Source organism: Scardinius erythrophthalmus (genome assembly GCF_964197995.2).
Source record: "Scardinius erythrophthalmus genome assembly, chromosome: 2".
Lineage (NCBI taxonomy): Eukaryota > Metazoa > Chordata > Actinopteri > Cypriniformes > Leuciscidae > Scardinius > Scardinius erythrophthalmus.
The window spans coordinates 28238875-28256049 of record NC_138222.1 but is presented as its reverse complement, the minus strand read 5'-3'; the positions used below and the strand labels follow the sequence as shown (position 1 = coordinate 28256049).

Genomic DNA, 17175 nt, shown 5'->3' with positions numbered 1-17175 from the left:
CCACTGAAGTGATGCATGTCTATCCCTCACAGCCTCGCTTTAAATCCTGTAAAAAATCAAAAATGGAGCTGCTGTGAATAAGGTCTATAGCAAATCCAATCCATTCTGATCCAACGATCCAATCAATTCCCAATGGGGAAAAAACCCTGTCCTACTTTTTTTTTTTTCTTGCTTGGGATATGTTACAATAGGGACAAAAAGACTTGCAACTTCCGTTTCGTGCAGACTTTAAGCATTAGGATTTAGTTAAACGTTTCATGAGACAAATTCAACCTTTGACTAGTAGGTACAATTTTGAGCTTTTTTAGAGAGAGAAAATTACAGTTTTTGTTATCTCTCTGGAAAAAAATATATATTGATTTGAAATGTTGATATTTTTTTTTTTTTTATACAGTCACTCACAAGGCTGAAGATGATTATGGGTATATGAGATGCCATTAAATAGTAGGCTACAATTAGTTCCAAATTGTAAGCATCCAGACTTCAGTTCTGACATAAAACCATGTACACAATTAGACAGCCTCGCTTATAAACAGACAGATGTTGTTTAGGTCCCAAAGCTTTCACCACACTATTTTTGTCCTTTAATAGGTTTACCAGTGACAAATACTTAAAGCAACACTGTTACTACGAGCCTTTCTCATCCACCTGGGTTTTCCACCTCTTCAACTTATAATCAGCTTAACAAAAAGGACGCCTTTTCAGAGCACACCTGCTCTTCTCTTCTGCTGTTCTCCGTTGAATATGTTTACATTCTTTGAGGAATGTTACAAAGGTTTCATAGGAAGCCTTTCCCCATCATTACCAGTCTATTTATTCTTCTGTACGATTGATCTCTGACAGCCACTGGACTTGGAAATTTCCTCTGACAGCCGGATCAAGTGTGGGAAGTGATGCGTTGTCGCTGTTGCTGGGCACAAGTAAGCTTTCCTGCATGTGATGGTAGTAGCACTGTGTGAGCTTTAGCATTTAGAGATTGACCTAAAATGTAGCTTGATTTTATCATTTAGTAGGGCAGCACACTTCAGTGCGGATGGGATTGAGCTGTGGCTGTCAAATTAGTCAATAGAGGTCATGTTTTTTGGAAAGTGTTGGCTCTGCTACACAGTGTCTATGATGACAAAGTAAAGCAATAAGCCCAGCGAAGCCGTGATTTTCAGTGAATTTAGAACAGCTAATAAGGGGCGTTGTTAGGCACGAAGCGGAGCGGAGTTTATTTATTCCTCCGCCAAGCAATGTAGTTCCAAAGAGGTTGCCAAGCAACAAAGAATCACAAATGGCGGTTGCGCAGTAATACTAATGTAATGCGGTCACAGGTGTATGTTTGTTGAGTAATTTAAAGGAACACTCCACCGTTTTCTGAAATAGGGCTTATTCACCTTCTTTCCTACATTTAGATAGGTGGGCAAATGCATTTTTGTCTCAGTGCATGCATTGTTTTAGTTTGACAGGGTCGGCGCTAGCTTAGCTTAGCACAATGAATGGAATCCTTTGTTGCCAGCTAGCATGTCCTGAGTAAAAGTAATATAAAAAATAAAATAAAAAAACACCTAATTACTTCTTGTGGCCTGCGTATTCACAATGAGTACAAATAGCGATGCAGATTAACACTAGGCGATTTCCTAGGCAGATATTGACTTGGGACTATATTAGGGGGAAGCACAGGCGAAGCACTGCTACTTGGGCGCAGAGATATCACGCCCAAATAGCAGTGCTTTGCCTGTGCTTCCCCCTAATATAGCCCTTAATATATAAGTCAATATCTGCCTAGGAAATCGCCTAGTGTTAATCTGCATCGCTATTTGTACTCATTGTGAATATGCAGGCCACAAGAAGTAATTAGGTGGGGTTTTTTTATTTTTTATATTACTTTTACTCAGGACATGCTAGCTGGCAACAAAGGATTCCATTCAATATGCTAAGCTAAGCTAGCGCCGACCCTGTCAAATTAAAACAATGCATGCACTGAGACAAAAATGCATTTGCCCACCTATCTAAATGTAGGAAAGAAGATGAATAAGCCCTATTTCAAAAAACGGTGGAGTGTTCCTTTAAATTTACAACGGCTTCGAATGCGGCTCAACTAATCAGAATCAAGGATCGGAACTATCCGTTTTATAATTTGGGATTAATTTGGAATTAATCATTCCTTCATGCTTTATATGATTTTTTTTTTATTTTTTTTTGGAGCACATTAATTATGTACGTATAATTTGTTTTTGTTTCAAATTATGATATTTTCTCCAATCATTTTTGCTGGATTACTTCTGTTCCATCTGATGTTTTTCATATGTGCTAAAACATGAAACACAAAGTAAAGGTATAATAGTGATTAACCCTGCAAACAGGGAACTCTCTCAGAAGTTTGGCTAACATTCTGGCAATGTTATGAACAAATGGTCCTCCAATAATGTTGATAGAACATTTGTTCAGAGTTCAGAGAATCTGAACTTTAATAATGTTCTCAAAATGTAAGCACAAAAAACATTATGCATGCATCATTCATGGAGCCTTTTTTCTGTAACGATGTAGTTGGATGTTCGTCTAACATTTTTTAGTTTCAGAATGTTGTTAGAACATTAAGAAGTAACATTTCCAAAATGATAAAATGGAAACTCCGTGTTCCTTCAACATCCGCATTACCAAGAAAAAAGTATTTTTCATGTTTTTCATGTTTTTTATGATGAAACATGAAACACAAAGTAAAGGTAGGCTATAGTGACAACCTTAACTCTGCAAACAAGGAACGTTCTCAGAATCTTGGCTAACGTTCTGGCAAGGTTCTATCAAAGTTATGAAGAAATGTTCTTCCAGTAACGTTCATTCTCTCATAATGGCCGGATTGTAGAACAACACCTCTATGTGTGTATTTGTGGATGATTGTTTTCCATCATTTGTTCTAAAGCCCATTAAATAACATTGATCAGATGTTTCTCATGGAGCTTGCTGAGTGATCTGTATTGTACGTTGTGCTTTTGTTCGAACAGTGTGCTAGTGTCCTTCTCTCACACAAGGCCCCCAATTATGGAGTGAAAAGACCTCCAGTCATTCTGGGTGTTTCACTCTGAGGGAGAGATTACAGCTTCATTGAATACACTGTATACTTTAAAAGACTCTAATTGGTTTAGAAAAGTTCATGCCTGTGTCATTTAGCTGAATAAGGATTAATGCTGCTAAATTAAACGGTCAGTTCCTAGTAACACATTTGTTGTTATGCTCCTATTTACAGAACAAATAACACTGATTCATAAAGCAGAATGATAGTTACAAAAAGTCATATTTGATTCTCTCATATTTCATAGACATTTCCTTTTCTTAAGAGAGATTAATACAATGCCTGTGCTGTAATGTGCTGTCACTCTGAGAGCTGCATGCCGTGAACATTGTTACGTAATGATATTGTCCCAGACAATGTTTCGGCCACATGACCCCGTGGAACTGTCAATACTTTGAAATGTTCTTTCTAGACTGGAATAGTACAGTACTAGTACAGTACAATAGTCTGTACTGAGACAACAGTAAACTCAAATACTCTCTTGAAATGCTTGTAAAGCTTGAAAAGTTCTGGTTTAAAATCATGTCCTCCTATTAATTTCCCTGCAGGATTTTCAGGGACATTAACAAATAGGTTAAACTACTGCACCAGATACAGAGCATTAGTTGATTGGAACATCTTCTTAAAGGTAACTGTCACATTCCCAAATACATTTCGCTGTGCTGCTTTTTAAATTATTTATGTTTACAAAAAATATGTGCATTTAAGGCCAAGAAAAACCTAAAATGTTCCATTAAATATTTTCTTTAGCCGTTTTTGTCTTTTATTATGATAGAGGACAGTTAGTTGACAGGAAGCGAAGTTGGAGAGAGAGAGGGGGACAGGATCGGGAAAGGTCCACGAGCCAGGACTCGAACTCGGGACACCCAAAGCAACTGCGCTATATGTTGGCGTGCTGCCCACGGGGCTATTGGCACCGACTGGATAACATTTTTGCTAACGCTTGAGAACATTAGACCAGATAACTATGAACGAACATTGTATTAACGTTACTGGAAGAACATTTGTTCATTCATAACTTTGAGGGAACTTTAGCCAAAGAGACAGAATGTTAGCCAATGTTTTTTGTTAGCTGGGTTGACATTAGCACCACATTTGAAGTTAGTGTATCTAGAAAGTGTTTTTGCACAACAGCGGAAAGAGATTGTTCACCCAAAAATAGAAATTCTGTCATAATTTGCACGCTCTTATGTCCATTGCACATCTGTAAGATATTCTTTTGACTGCAGGACACAAAAGAAGATATTTTGGGGAAAAACTGTCCATACATGGGGTCCGATGCCATTTGCGTCACAGCATTTTTTAAATGCTTAAGTCATGTACGTTTGGAACGACATGTGGGAGAGTAAATGATGACTTCTATTTTTGTGTGAACTGTCCCTTCAAAGGTGATTTCTGAATCAACACCGCAACTGTTTTTACCATATGTACGATGTCAAGTTTGTACATGATGCTGAAGGCTGACGAGTTTAAGTGTTTGTCAGACCCTGCTGTCTGGATTAGTGTGTCACTCTACCGGAGAGAGAAGGTCATCCAGGCTGAGACGAGGACTAAAAACTCCAGGATAATCCCAGCACACATACACACTGACCCAAATATAGAGCTACCGGGCGCTCTGCACGCTAGAAACTCATAACACATCCCGTGACGCTACATAAACATGAGACACTATCACATATGATGATGTCCGCTTCGTTATAATCATTATCTTCAACTGAAACAACTTGTCTCATATTGTGCAAACTTATAATGTGAAGATTGCCAGTGTTTGTTGAACTGTACCCCCATTTCACATTGAGACTGTGGGCAATGTATGCAAAGAATGCGGGATTGGACCTGTGCCGCTCTTCCTGTGTATTCCTCTAAACACCCACTTCATTCGCTTCCCTCTGTTTCTGGGTCAAAGCATAATGACCAGATTACATATGTGGCCTCTATAAAATCAGACAAGTGAGTAGTTGCTAAGGTGCCACTTAGCCAGAAAAGGGGGATCCAAAGGTATGTCAACTTTGCGAGAGAAATCACAAAATCGCAAGTGATTACATTATTCTGCCTTAAACCGATTAGAACCCTTGGGAAATCCTATTGTACGTGAGGGTGCTCTGGAGCCGGTGCACTGGAGCGAGGGCCTGGGGGAAGGGAGGGACAGATGGAACCTGCCCCCTCCTCCCGCTGCTCATTTTGACTAATCTCACTGGGTGAGTACAGGCGACTGGAGGGACGGCAACTGGGCATCCACTCTTGCGCACAAACTCTTCTGGCACCATTCGATGCCACTAGGCAGCTCGTAGGAAATGGGAAGACTGTTCGGATGTTCCAACGCGCGGAACATGAGGGTGTGCAGTTGGAGATCCATGGAAACACACCTGCAGAGGAAATTAGCTGAGGACCATTTCATGTAAAGCTGAGGGACTCCTACAGTTGACAAATTGTCCTGACTCACTGGTTATAGTATATAATTAGATTTTTTTTTTTCGGAGGACTTGTTTTAATGACTAAGCGTTCTTGACAAATAAGACGCCATGTCGACAGCTCAAGCTTTAGAGCACACCGGTGTCTACAACTATTTCCTCAACATGGTGGCTTATCAGGTGAGAGAGAAAGAGAGAGAGAGAGATGGATATTATTTCATAATGATGGGAGATGTGCAATGAGTTTTCAGATTCTCATGGATCTATTATTGGAACACAAGAAAAGCTTTACATAAGCATTATTATTCTCTTACCAGAACCTAATCTGGCTTTGTAGAACTTAGAACTCAAAGACAAATTATGACGAATGCTATGGATTTATGTTGAACATAAGGAACCTGACAATTTCACTTATCTTACGACTACAACAATTTCAGTTACTGGATTTCACACTTTTTTGCTGATTTTGCTTTTCTATTTGGTCTAAATATGAGTGAAGTTGCCACAGAATGACACTGACATATTTGACAGAAAATAGAGCTCATTATATGATATAATTTGTATTAGTGGATCACTGTATAGTATGTGAAATATATACTCATATAAGTATGTTCCAACGCAATAGACTTGCTTAAATACTGCAGAACCAAATTTTTCAAGCTTGCAAAGATTCAAGATGTCTACAGGTTGTCGCATAACTTGTCATAATGCTCTGTGATAGGACTCAATTTATGAGCTCCATATTTTATTGTTTTAAATAATTAACTTGCATTTGAATAACTCAACTTAGGTGACTAGAGATTGAGTTCACTCAGTGTTGTCTGCATTAGGATGAACAGTCCGTGAAAAGACTAATTATTTAAATGATAATTGCTATTATAATTGCACTGTTAAAATAATTGGTCAGTTGGTGTTGTTTGGTATAAGAAGATAAAACTCCTCTGTCAACAGAAACGCACAGGCATCATGGAAAGTGCTTTCTGTCAAATGAAATTAAGAGGATGAATGACTCATTCTATCATCATAAGCTTTAAGAGTCAGTGTGTTTTCACCCTCCTTACTTCTGAGATGTGAGAATCAATAATAAAACGTTTGTAAATTAATTTATAGAAAGGATCAAATGTCGTCACTCCTTATAATCTTATTTCTAAACCACAAGCTGTCATGTTCTGAGTCATGGTATTTCAAACCAAAAATATTCTGCTGTCTCAAGTTGTCACCATCACTTTAAAACCAATTTCGCTTCATTTACACTCTAAAACGTCATTCACGGAAACTGTTATCACATCTTAAATAAAAGCATGGTTGCAAGTTTAAAATCTGAGATTTAATTATAACTTTTAAGTTGCAAGCATTATTTTGTTGAGTTCTGTTGACATAACTTTGTTTATTACATAAACATAATATTGTGTGTAATTAAAAGTTAATTTATTCATTTATTTTTGTAAAGTAATTTAATGAAATAAGTGGATTTCTAGTGGCTTATTCGTGGTGTTTTTTTTTTCTGAACCGACTTCTTTTAATGTGTTTACGTTACAAATAATTAAGTTCCTGTAACTCACTTGGTTGGTTGAATTTAGTTGTCATAATTAACCCTTAAATGCATGAATGTTTTGCCAATCATTATTACATATTCGGGTCTTTAGAGACCCAGATCTATATCTAACACGTATGAATCTCTATCTGATTATATAAATACTCTTTTATTACAACAATTACAGAAGAATAAAATAAAGCATTTTTGTTACCTTTTGGAGCTTGGAAGGGTTCAGTTTGAGCAGATGGTTTATACCATCATCCTTTTTAGAGCTAATTTCCCAGGACATTCAGCATTTGGTTCATATTCGCGATCTCAAACGTTCTTAAAACTATCATTTTCAACATCTTCAAAATCCAAAAAAAAAATAAAAATTATTTTAATTTAAAATTTTGATCGCTGACAGCTTCTTCCCCAGATCCACCATCAAGTGGACAGTGACACTAATATTTGATTGCGTTCAGTACTTGCTCTGCAGTAAATCGCTGACCCATTTCAAGTTTTGCTGATGATACTCCCTGTTCTTTTGTTTTCTGTCTGCGATAACTATGAATGAAACGTCACTTCATCATTGTGTATCAGACATTGTCATCTTATGGAATAAAGATGAATTGCACTTATTTAGTCATCAGAGAATCAGTTATTTTTGTGCAGGAAAAAAATATACTTACACTGTTACACTCCTCGGGTCATTGGCAACCCTAATAAAGTTTTACAAAATAAATGGGTACACAAGCATTCTTTTATAATTTTTTTATTGTTTATAATGAATTGATTGAGGAATACTAAAAAGGTTGATGTCTAACTTTAAAAAATGAATGATGAGGAGGGTAGTGAATGACGTTTAAGGGTCAAAAGAAAATGATGCACCTGAGACCTTATGTCTCTAAAAAGCACACCAAAAAAAAAAAAAAATGTAATGATCATTTGCTCATTATTTACTCACCTTCATGTCACTCCAAAACCTTAAGACTTTCTTTCTTCTGTGGAACTGGTTTCAACTGTTCTTGTCCAAAATTAAAGTTAATGAGGTCCAAAACAACACTGGTCCCCACTGACTTTCATTGTATGAACAAATAAACATTTTTTTATATAAACAAATTTTTTTATTTGTGGCGGAAACTAGTTTCTTCTGAAACAAGCTTTGATACTTTTGTGCTCCTGAAAAGAAAAAAATTATCACTGAATTATCACTTTAAAGACTACTACAATAGAGTTAGACATGTATATATCTTGACATGAATTACTCTATATTTTGATGGTTTTCCCCTCAAGTCACATAGTGAATAACTGTGACAGGACATCGGAGTGAAGCACAGTTCTTCACATAGTACATTACTGAAAGATTGTGTTTTTTATACTGCTATCATTCAAAATCCAGTATACGCTAATGAAAAATAGTATATTAATCTGTCAGTTGGAACCGAGTTTCTGCCCAATCTCTGCCTCTGGGTTTAGCTGAGGATAAAAGATGTTTGGTCCCCATCCAGACAACCAGCCCCGATCCCTCAGGAAAAATACAGATGCTCTGAGCGACCTCGATTAATCCTGAACCCTGACTGGTCTGCTTTTCTTTCTATCAGATATGCTGCTGCTGTGGCCCGGCACCATGTTCCCTGTGTTGCTCCTTCTGTCCGCCCGTCAAATCCTCATCCAGCACGCGGGTCATGTACACTTTATTCCACATCCTGGCCTGCACTGTCTCATGCCTCATGCTGTCTAAGACCGTGTCCGAGGCGGTGAGGGAGAATGTAAGCAGTTCTTACACGTTGCACAGGCTCCAGTTGGTCTTCATTCGCCTAACTGACTTTAATTTGTGCTGGTGCTGTAAACAGCCAAAACTCTGCTTTATTTGTATCAAGTCTCATCCAATCAAATCTTGGCTAATCTGCTTGGCTGGACACACACCAGCTACACATGCCAGCAGGCTGTGGCACACAATAACAGACAGCTCTCTTCCTCAGGTGCCTTTCTTTAATGTGGTGTGTGATGAGGCTCATGGTGGAGGAGACTGTCAGATGTTGGTGGGTTACTCTGCCGTCTACCGGGTGTGTTTTGGCACGGCTTGCTTCTACTTAATGATGGCCATCTTCCTCATCGATGTGAAGTCCAGTCAGGATTTCCGAGCCCTCATCCACAACGGGTTGGTGACTGCATTATTGTTTGCACTGTCTGTAACACAACAGAAAGTTGCTTCGACTCTTCACTTCGACTTCTTTTGATTGCTCTACAGATTAAATACTACATAGCAGTTGTGGAGACATTAGGTTAAGTTCTTAAGAGGAAGAACATGATCTGGAAGAACCAGATCCTTGGACCATATGGTGTACATGCATCCATGTTTATCAGTAGGTTTATTAAGTTACTTCATATGAATAAACTAACACAAACTTATTCTCCTCATTCTCACTTAGGTTCTGGTTTCTGAAGTTCATCACTATGCTTGGGATGATCGCTGCTGCCTTTTTAATTCCCACAGAATCCTTTTTGCATGGTGAGCTATTCATCTGTGACACAAATGCTTATATTTGAGAAATAATAGAGAGGAACTGATATAAAAATTCTGGCTGAGACCAATAAATAAATTAATAACATTACCATTCAAATGTTTGGGGTCAATAATATGTTTGTCTTTTAAATAAATTGATACGTTTATTCAGCAAGGATGCATTAAATTGATAAAAAGTGACAGTAAAAATATTTATAATGTTATAAAAGATTTTTATTTCAAATAAATGCTGTTCTTTTGAACTTTCTATTCATCAAAGAATCCTGAAAAAGTTTCCACAAAGTATTAAGCAACTGTTTTCAACATTGAAAACAAGAAATGTTTCTTGATCAACTTATTAGATTGATTTCTGAAAGATCATGTGACAATACAACATAAGAAAAACGCATACTGTTTTTTTTTTAGATTTGCTAAACGTTGAATTTATCAGTGTAATTATTACAATTAAATATTTAGCCTACTTTAAATGACTGTTACATGATTGCAAAGGTCATCACAATTATGAATGCACAATTACATATTCAATATCAACAAATTAATATCTAATATTGGCAGATAAACTATATAATATCAATATACATTTGCATTCCTACTGATATGGGAAAGGAGGTGTATTGATCAAAACATAGTGATGTGTCCTAGACTATCTAAACTGATTATGTGCTTATAGTGATTATGTTACAGTCTTGGCTCATGGCTCTGGTGATGATCAGTCTGGATCATGTGATTTGCACTTCTCGTTTAAATCCTCCAGGTGGCCCTACGGACACATTGAACGTTTTACATTTGCACACAAAGAGGGGATTATCTCAGTCAGTGGGCCCAGTTTATAAAACACGAACATATTTAATTGGAAAATGTTACAATGTTGCATTCAGTTCAGTGAGACATGTTATGTACAAATGGTTTTACATGTAATTTACAAAAGAATTCGTTCTGATTCATAAATACAGCCCAGTTCACCTCATTTCACTGTATTTCATAAATACACTGTATTTTTTTGTCTTATTTTTAATTGTTTTCCCCTTTTTTTCCTCTTTCCATGTAGCTTGGCATTACGTTGGAGTAGTGGGAGGCTTTTCTTTTATCCTAATTCAACTCATTCTCATCACAGCTTTTGCTCATACCTGGAATAAAAACTGGTAAGTGAGGAAACTGGGTTCACAACAACAGTATGTCCTCTTGAGGCAAACCTGCACTAACCCACAATAACTACTGTAGGAAGGTGCTCATTACCAGACTATGAAGAACCACATCTGGTTCATGTCTGGAGTCACATCTCGCTCAGGAATGATAAAATATCACCCTCCACAGTTGTAGAGTTTTAGATAATCTCTGTCCTTCACTCCCTTCCTGTTTCTCGCTCTGGTATCTCACTTATTCATATACACCCGCATTCATACTCACTCCCCGTTCACCCTCTGACATCCAGTTTATCCCAGATGTTTGTGGAATCTACCTCAAGCCATTTTGAGGCAGAATGTCATCTTAACACAACTGACATAATAGGAATTATTGTTCTTCCTGTTTTTCCTGATTTTTGATTTACACGTGAGGCGTCATTGATCTCACTCACCCTGTCTCTGCCCTGCCTCTCATTGCCAGGTTAACCGGTGCAGCTGAGAATAAAAGGTGGTACGTGGCAGTCATGTGCGCTACCCTCTTTTTCTACACCATCGCCACCATGGCCTTCACTTTCATGTACAAATACTACACTCACCCAGCGGGATGCCACCTGAATAAATCCCTGCTATGGACTAACCTGGCCCTCTGCACCTTCATGTCTTTTATTGCGGTCACTCCCTGCGTGCAGCAAAGTTAGTGCTTCATCTGTTTCTGTTCTCTCACCAAAACAATAGTTTGGTAGTTTATATCAGTAGTTTAGGTATAAATACCCTTGCAACAATTTAACCATAAAATGTATATAAATGAAGAATGATTAGTCATTTAAGTTGACCGTTTGTTTCGCTCTCCCTCTCAGAACAGCCTCGCTCAGGACTACTGCAGGCTTCCATCATTTGCTGCTATGTCATGTACCTGACCTTCTCTGCTCTGTCCAGCCGCCCACCAGAAAAAGGTAAGCAAGATTTGCTTGTTTCATGCATTGTTTCTGGTCAATTTTAGGCTATAGTTTGCTTCCATAACATGTCTTCTTTCAGAATGGTAGCAATAAAACATTTCAAATATGCATTTATCAAAAATATAAGATATCAGTTCTGCAATAGGCGTACCTAGTGATGTTGTACAATGAAGACAGTGTCATGTCGCCGGAAATAGAGTCATCAGTGTCCCACTGTAGTGAGCCAGGGTCCTTACTGTCCTTACCGGTGCCGAATTCATGTACACGATATACTGGCTCACGACCTAGGAAGTTAGGGAGCTGATTGAGAAGCACCCATAGTGATAACCATAGCACGGGACAAAAATGAAATTCTTCCATTTGACATGTCAAATGACTGTAGATATGCATTAAGCAATATGAATACAGACATGAGATTAATAAAAAATATATATTAATATCAAAATAGTTTTGAAATTTCTTTTCCAATTAATTGTAAAAGAAATTACTTGTAAATAATCTTAAATGTCTCACTGTACATTACATCTGCACTTTTACTAACTAGAGCACCCTCACTAATTTCAGAAGCACCCTCAGTGATTTGATTATTCATTTATTAAAATGTAGATAGTACAATTTAAATGTTTTAGTAAACGTAAAGCTAAAGTTTAGGTAAATGTTTAATGTTAAACTTAAAAGGTATGAGTCTGCAAATCTATTTAAATAATTGTGATTAAAACAACTGTGAACAAATAATGAATTGAGATTTTACAGCAACATGAATGTTTGTTATGATGCATAAATCTCAATTTTACCAATGAAAAGTAATATACAGGTGCATGTGCACCTAACTGACGTGAACACCTGAGCTGACGCTGAGCGTAATGATTTGACCAATCAGTTGGCACATATTAACATACAACACACTTTTTTTATTAACTAAATTAACAAGCAACAATTATCTAACAAATAAATCAGTTCGATGTAAATGTGTGTATATATATACAGTATATACACATACACACATATATACATACACACATACACACATATACACACACACATATATATATATATATATATACACACACACACACACACATATATATATATACTGTATATATATTCATATTAAGGTTTTTTTCGTCTCACCATCAACGTAAAGTATGTACAGTCAGGAAGGGTACAAAGCCACGCTAAAGTAACATAAGCTGATAGTGCGAGGGAAAGCTTAATGTAGAGGTCACGAGCAGAACGTTCGACACTCGACTAATCACCTCGAGGAAGGTCTGAGACTAGAGCCAATCACTGTCCTCACAGGAGGACATCATCTGAATAGATGAGCGAACGCACAGTAAATACGGGTCACACAACGAGACGGTGGTATAAGTGAAATTGAGCCTACCAGCTGATGCTACCCGCGTTGGAAACATGGAAACACCGTGGAGTTCAATGTGTGAGCTGGCACAAGATGCCAGAATCCAATTCAGACTGCTCTCCCTCCGCTCTTTTCTTCTTCAAAATCTCACACTGATCAGTCGAATATTAATATGAAAGAATGTAGCCCGACTCAATTATTAAAACCAGGAGATATATTCTATATATTATAGACCATTAGAAACTGCATACACAAGAATGACTTAAAAAATGATAAACTTGATGTCTTAGTAAAACTATTAAACTCATTTTTCGTTAATTGAAATAAAGCTGTAATAAAATAAAATAAATGAGAAAACTAAAATTAGACATGTTTACTTAATTGGAAACTAACTGAAAATACATTTTTTTAAATAGGCCTACTAAAATAACTAAAACTGAAACAGCTAAATTGAAATATTAAAAAAACTAAATGATTTAATCACATTATAAAATGACTAAACCCTAAACTAAAATAAAAATGAAAGTTGAAAATATAAAAAAGATAATTCAAAATAATAATAAATAAATAAATCATTCTAATATAAAAATGATCATAACTTATATTGCTGATGAATCAAGCATTACTTTAATGGCACAGTTACCCATTTGCAAGATCATTAGACACTTAACACTGGTATGGGGGGGAAATAATACTGGATCCAGCATGTGTGAGCCTGTCTCTACCTGTCAACACAAAGCCAGCCAAGTAACTAACCAGTCAGTCACTTGAAGAGTGATTGGCGGCCTGTTTGAATACTTTCAACTCTTTATGAAACTCTAAAATGCTTTATAGAATCACAGACTGATCTGTTGTTTCAAGGTCAGAGCGCAGTGATGCATGCAAACCTCTATCGGAGTAACTGGATTGATTCATCCCTCAGCAAAGTTAATCAAACTGGCTGTAATCACATAGTCATTAACAAAAGGTCATCAGTGGAGCCGCAAAACTCTTCCTGGTTCGCCATCTCATCTCACATCATTTCATCCATTAGTGGTGCATTTCAGAGGAAACCTGTGGTGATGAATGGTGCGGGCTCAATATACGACAGAGATGAATGAGATTTCCTGAAAGAAAAGCTTTGGTGACTGAGGTCATAGAAAAGCTCTCAAGCATGTAACACAGATGTGGCTGAGGGTGTTTCACGTGGGTATTTGAAATATAGATGTTGATGGTAAAGTTCAGGGGAGAAGAATTACAGCTGCTGCTGTAAAAGGATTGCAGAAGAGTTATTACATTTGCCAGGTTTTGATTTAGGATGATTTACATAATGTCTGATGAAGGATTAATATTGCAGGATTGTTGCTTTCTGGAGAAACAGTGTACTGACTTTCTTTGGTGAATGGCACTGTGTGTGTATATGTGTGTTTGTTGTGTCCTGTCTTGTTCGCTAACTATCAGCGGGTTTATGGCCTCTGCGTGCTGCATGAATTCATAAAGGACTGAGGTGCGCCCTGGGACATGCTGGGAGTTTAATCCCATCTCAGAGGAATTCTCTCTGACACACAACACAATATCCACAGACCTCTAAATCATCTCTGAACCCAGAAACAATGGGCTCAAGAAATCCTTAATGGAGCGTGTGACACTAAATGCAACTCGCTGTTGTTTTTAAACATGATTCTGAAACCCCAAATGATGGGTTTGTGGAAAATAAATCTTAATCCTCTCTCTCTCTCTCTCTCTCTCTCTCTCTCTCTCTCTCTCTCTCTCTCTCTCTCTCTCTCTGTTTTGTGTTTTTCAGTGGAGTATCAAGGGGTCAACATGACGGTGTGTTACCCCAAAGTCAGCAGAAATGAGATTCAAAATGAAGGCAATGCTGTGGCCATTATCGGGGCTGCAATCATGTACTGCTGTGTTCTCTTTGCATGGTAGGCAAAAAAAAAAAAAAAGTATTGAGTTGTGAATAATAGAGATATTAATAAAATGTCTACTTTGGCTAATAAAATTGATGCTGATTTTCTTCCTCAGCAATGAGGCTTCATACTTGGCTGAGGTCTTTGGACCTTTCTGGATGATAAAAGTTTACCGCTATGAGTTCCAAGTATGTGACTTTCAGAGTTTTATGTTAAAAAAAAATGTTTTTTTGAGCTTTTTAACTCCTAATGTCTCTCACAATCTCTGCCACTCTCTGTCTTGAACAGAAAGCCTCCTGTTGCTTTTGCTGCCCAGAGGCAGAAGATGGTGAGAAACATATCACAAATTCCAATATCCATAAATTTCATAAACATATTAAAGGGATAGTTCCCAAAAATGAAAATTCGGTCCTCATTTATTTGCCATCATGTTGTTTCAAACCATATGACATTCTTCTGCAGAACACAAAAATATATTTTGCAAACATTTTCGGTTCCCATTGGACAAAACCCGAAACTGTTTGCTTACCAACATTATTCAAAAAAAAAAAAAAAATATATATATATATATATATATATATATATATATATATATATTTGTGTGTTCTTAAGAAAAAAAGCCATACAGGCTTGGAACGACATGAGAGTGAGTAAATGATGACATTTTTGAGTGAACTGTGTCTTTAATGTCAAGGTATTAACATCTTTGTTTCTGTCCTGCCAGAGGAGGAGTTTGTCATTGACGAGAGCAAAGGCTGTCAGAAAGTCATCCACAACGAGACCCATCGCGTTGCCTACAGCTACTTTTTCTTCCATTTTGTTTTCTTTCTGGCCTCCCTCTACGTAATGATGACCCTCACTAATTGGTTCAGGTCAGTTGTTAAAGAGCTCGTCTGAGCTGTTCTGGAGATCTGACCAGAAAGCCCTGGAACAACAGTAAACACACAAGAGTTTTCGTGGATAGAACCAATATGTATATACAAGCACAGACACATCTAAACAGAGAATTACTTTTGTTCTTAAAAATAAATTAAGCTAATTTCCAGGGGTTCCAGGTCTGTGAGGATATATATATATATATATATATACAAAGTTTGTTGAAAGTATATATATATGAGAAAATAATTATCTTTTTATTTAACTCTAAAACTGCAAACATTTTATTTAAACTGCCAACATCTGTATTTATTTATTTATTTAATAATAATAAGGTTTTTGCAGAATCAGTTAACATCTGGGGATTTTTTTAAAGCAATTTTGGTGCCAAAAGATTAGCACCCACACACAAATCCCAATTTTGACCAATTTTTATAATGCCATTCTGTCTCCCCCAGTTATGAGACTGCTGTGCTGGAGACAACCTTCACCCACGGGAGTTACTCCACATTCTGGGTCAAGCTCTCTTCCTGCTGGGCATGTGTTGTTCTGTATCTCTGGCTCCTCCTGAGTCCCCTGTGCTACTGCCAGTCTGATCACAAACGACCTCGCCGCGCCCGCATCAAGAGACGGACCACCTCGCACCGTCACGTTAGCGTCAGCGTGTGAATCGCACAAAACAGACTGTTCAACAGTGTCAAAGACAGTGGGGATGGGTGCAGGTTACTGGGGATTTCCACCGCAAAGGACATGGGTCATGCAGGATCCCTGAACGCTGAAGAGTAGACTCTATTAAACGAACATTGATCCTCCTGATAATCCTGTTAGGATTATAAACCACCAGCACTATGAATGCAATTCAACATGCATGGAACGGAAAATGTTAACCATGTTTAAGACTGTACGAGCATATCTGTAGGGGATGTGCTAAAATTGCCAAACGGAATATGACGTTAACATTTAAAAGAGCTGGATGTCTTTATATTTAGTGAGTTGTTTTGTTTTGTTTTTTTTTTAATGTAGAAGAATTCGTCATTGGCTTACAGTGTAGACATACGGAGATACCTGAAATAGGCTTTTTCCTATTTAATTTAACCTTTTGATACATTTATGCTTATCAAGTTGTATAGATTATGTGAGCAATGCTTTATTTCAGTGATCTGTGGCTATATATGTGTATATATATATATATATATATATATGTGTGTGTATATATATGTATATATATGTATATATATATATATATATATGTATATATATGTGTATATATATATATGTATATATATGTGTATATATATATATGTATATATATGTATATATATATATATATATATATGTATATATATATATATATATATATATATATATATGCTCTCTGGGGGATTTCCCCGCCCACTCTCTCAGCCAATCAGAGGCCATAGGGAGAAAAGGCTGTTATCTACATTAAAATTACTT

General features: G+C 37.0%; 1 protein-coding gene across 1 annotated transcript; it reads left to right on the top strand.

The window, feature by feature from the left end:
• Positions 1-5577: 5577 nt before the first annotated feature.
• serinc4 (serine incorporator 4) lies at positions 5578-16701 on the top strand (the record flags this gene model as incomplete). The annotated part of the gene is made up of 12 exons (XM_081359857.1): positions 5578-5646; positions 8587-8754; positions 8968-9146; positions 9418-9497; positions 10561-10654; positions 11118-11329; positions 11494-11589; positions 14733-14859; positions 14960-15032; positions 15133-15172; positions 15569-15716; positions 16179-16701. The coding sequence occupies 12 exons, from the start codon at positions 5578-5580 to the stop codon at positions 16387-16389; spliced, it is 1497 nt and encodes a 498-aa protein (XP_081215983.1). The 3' UTR covers positions 16390-16701.
• Between the last annotated feature and the right edge of the window lie 474 nt (positions 16702-17175).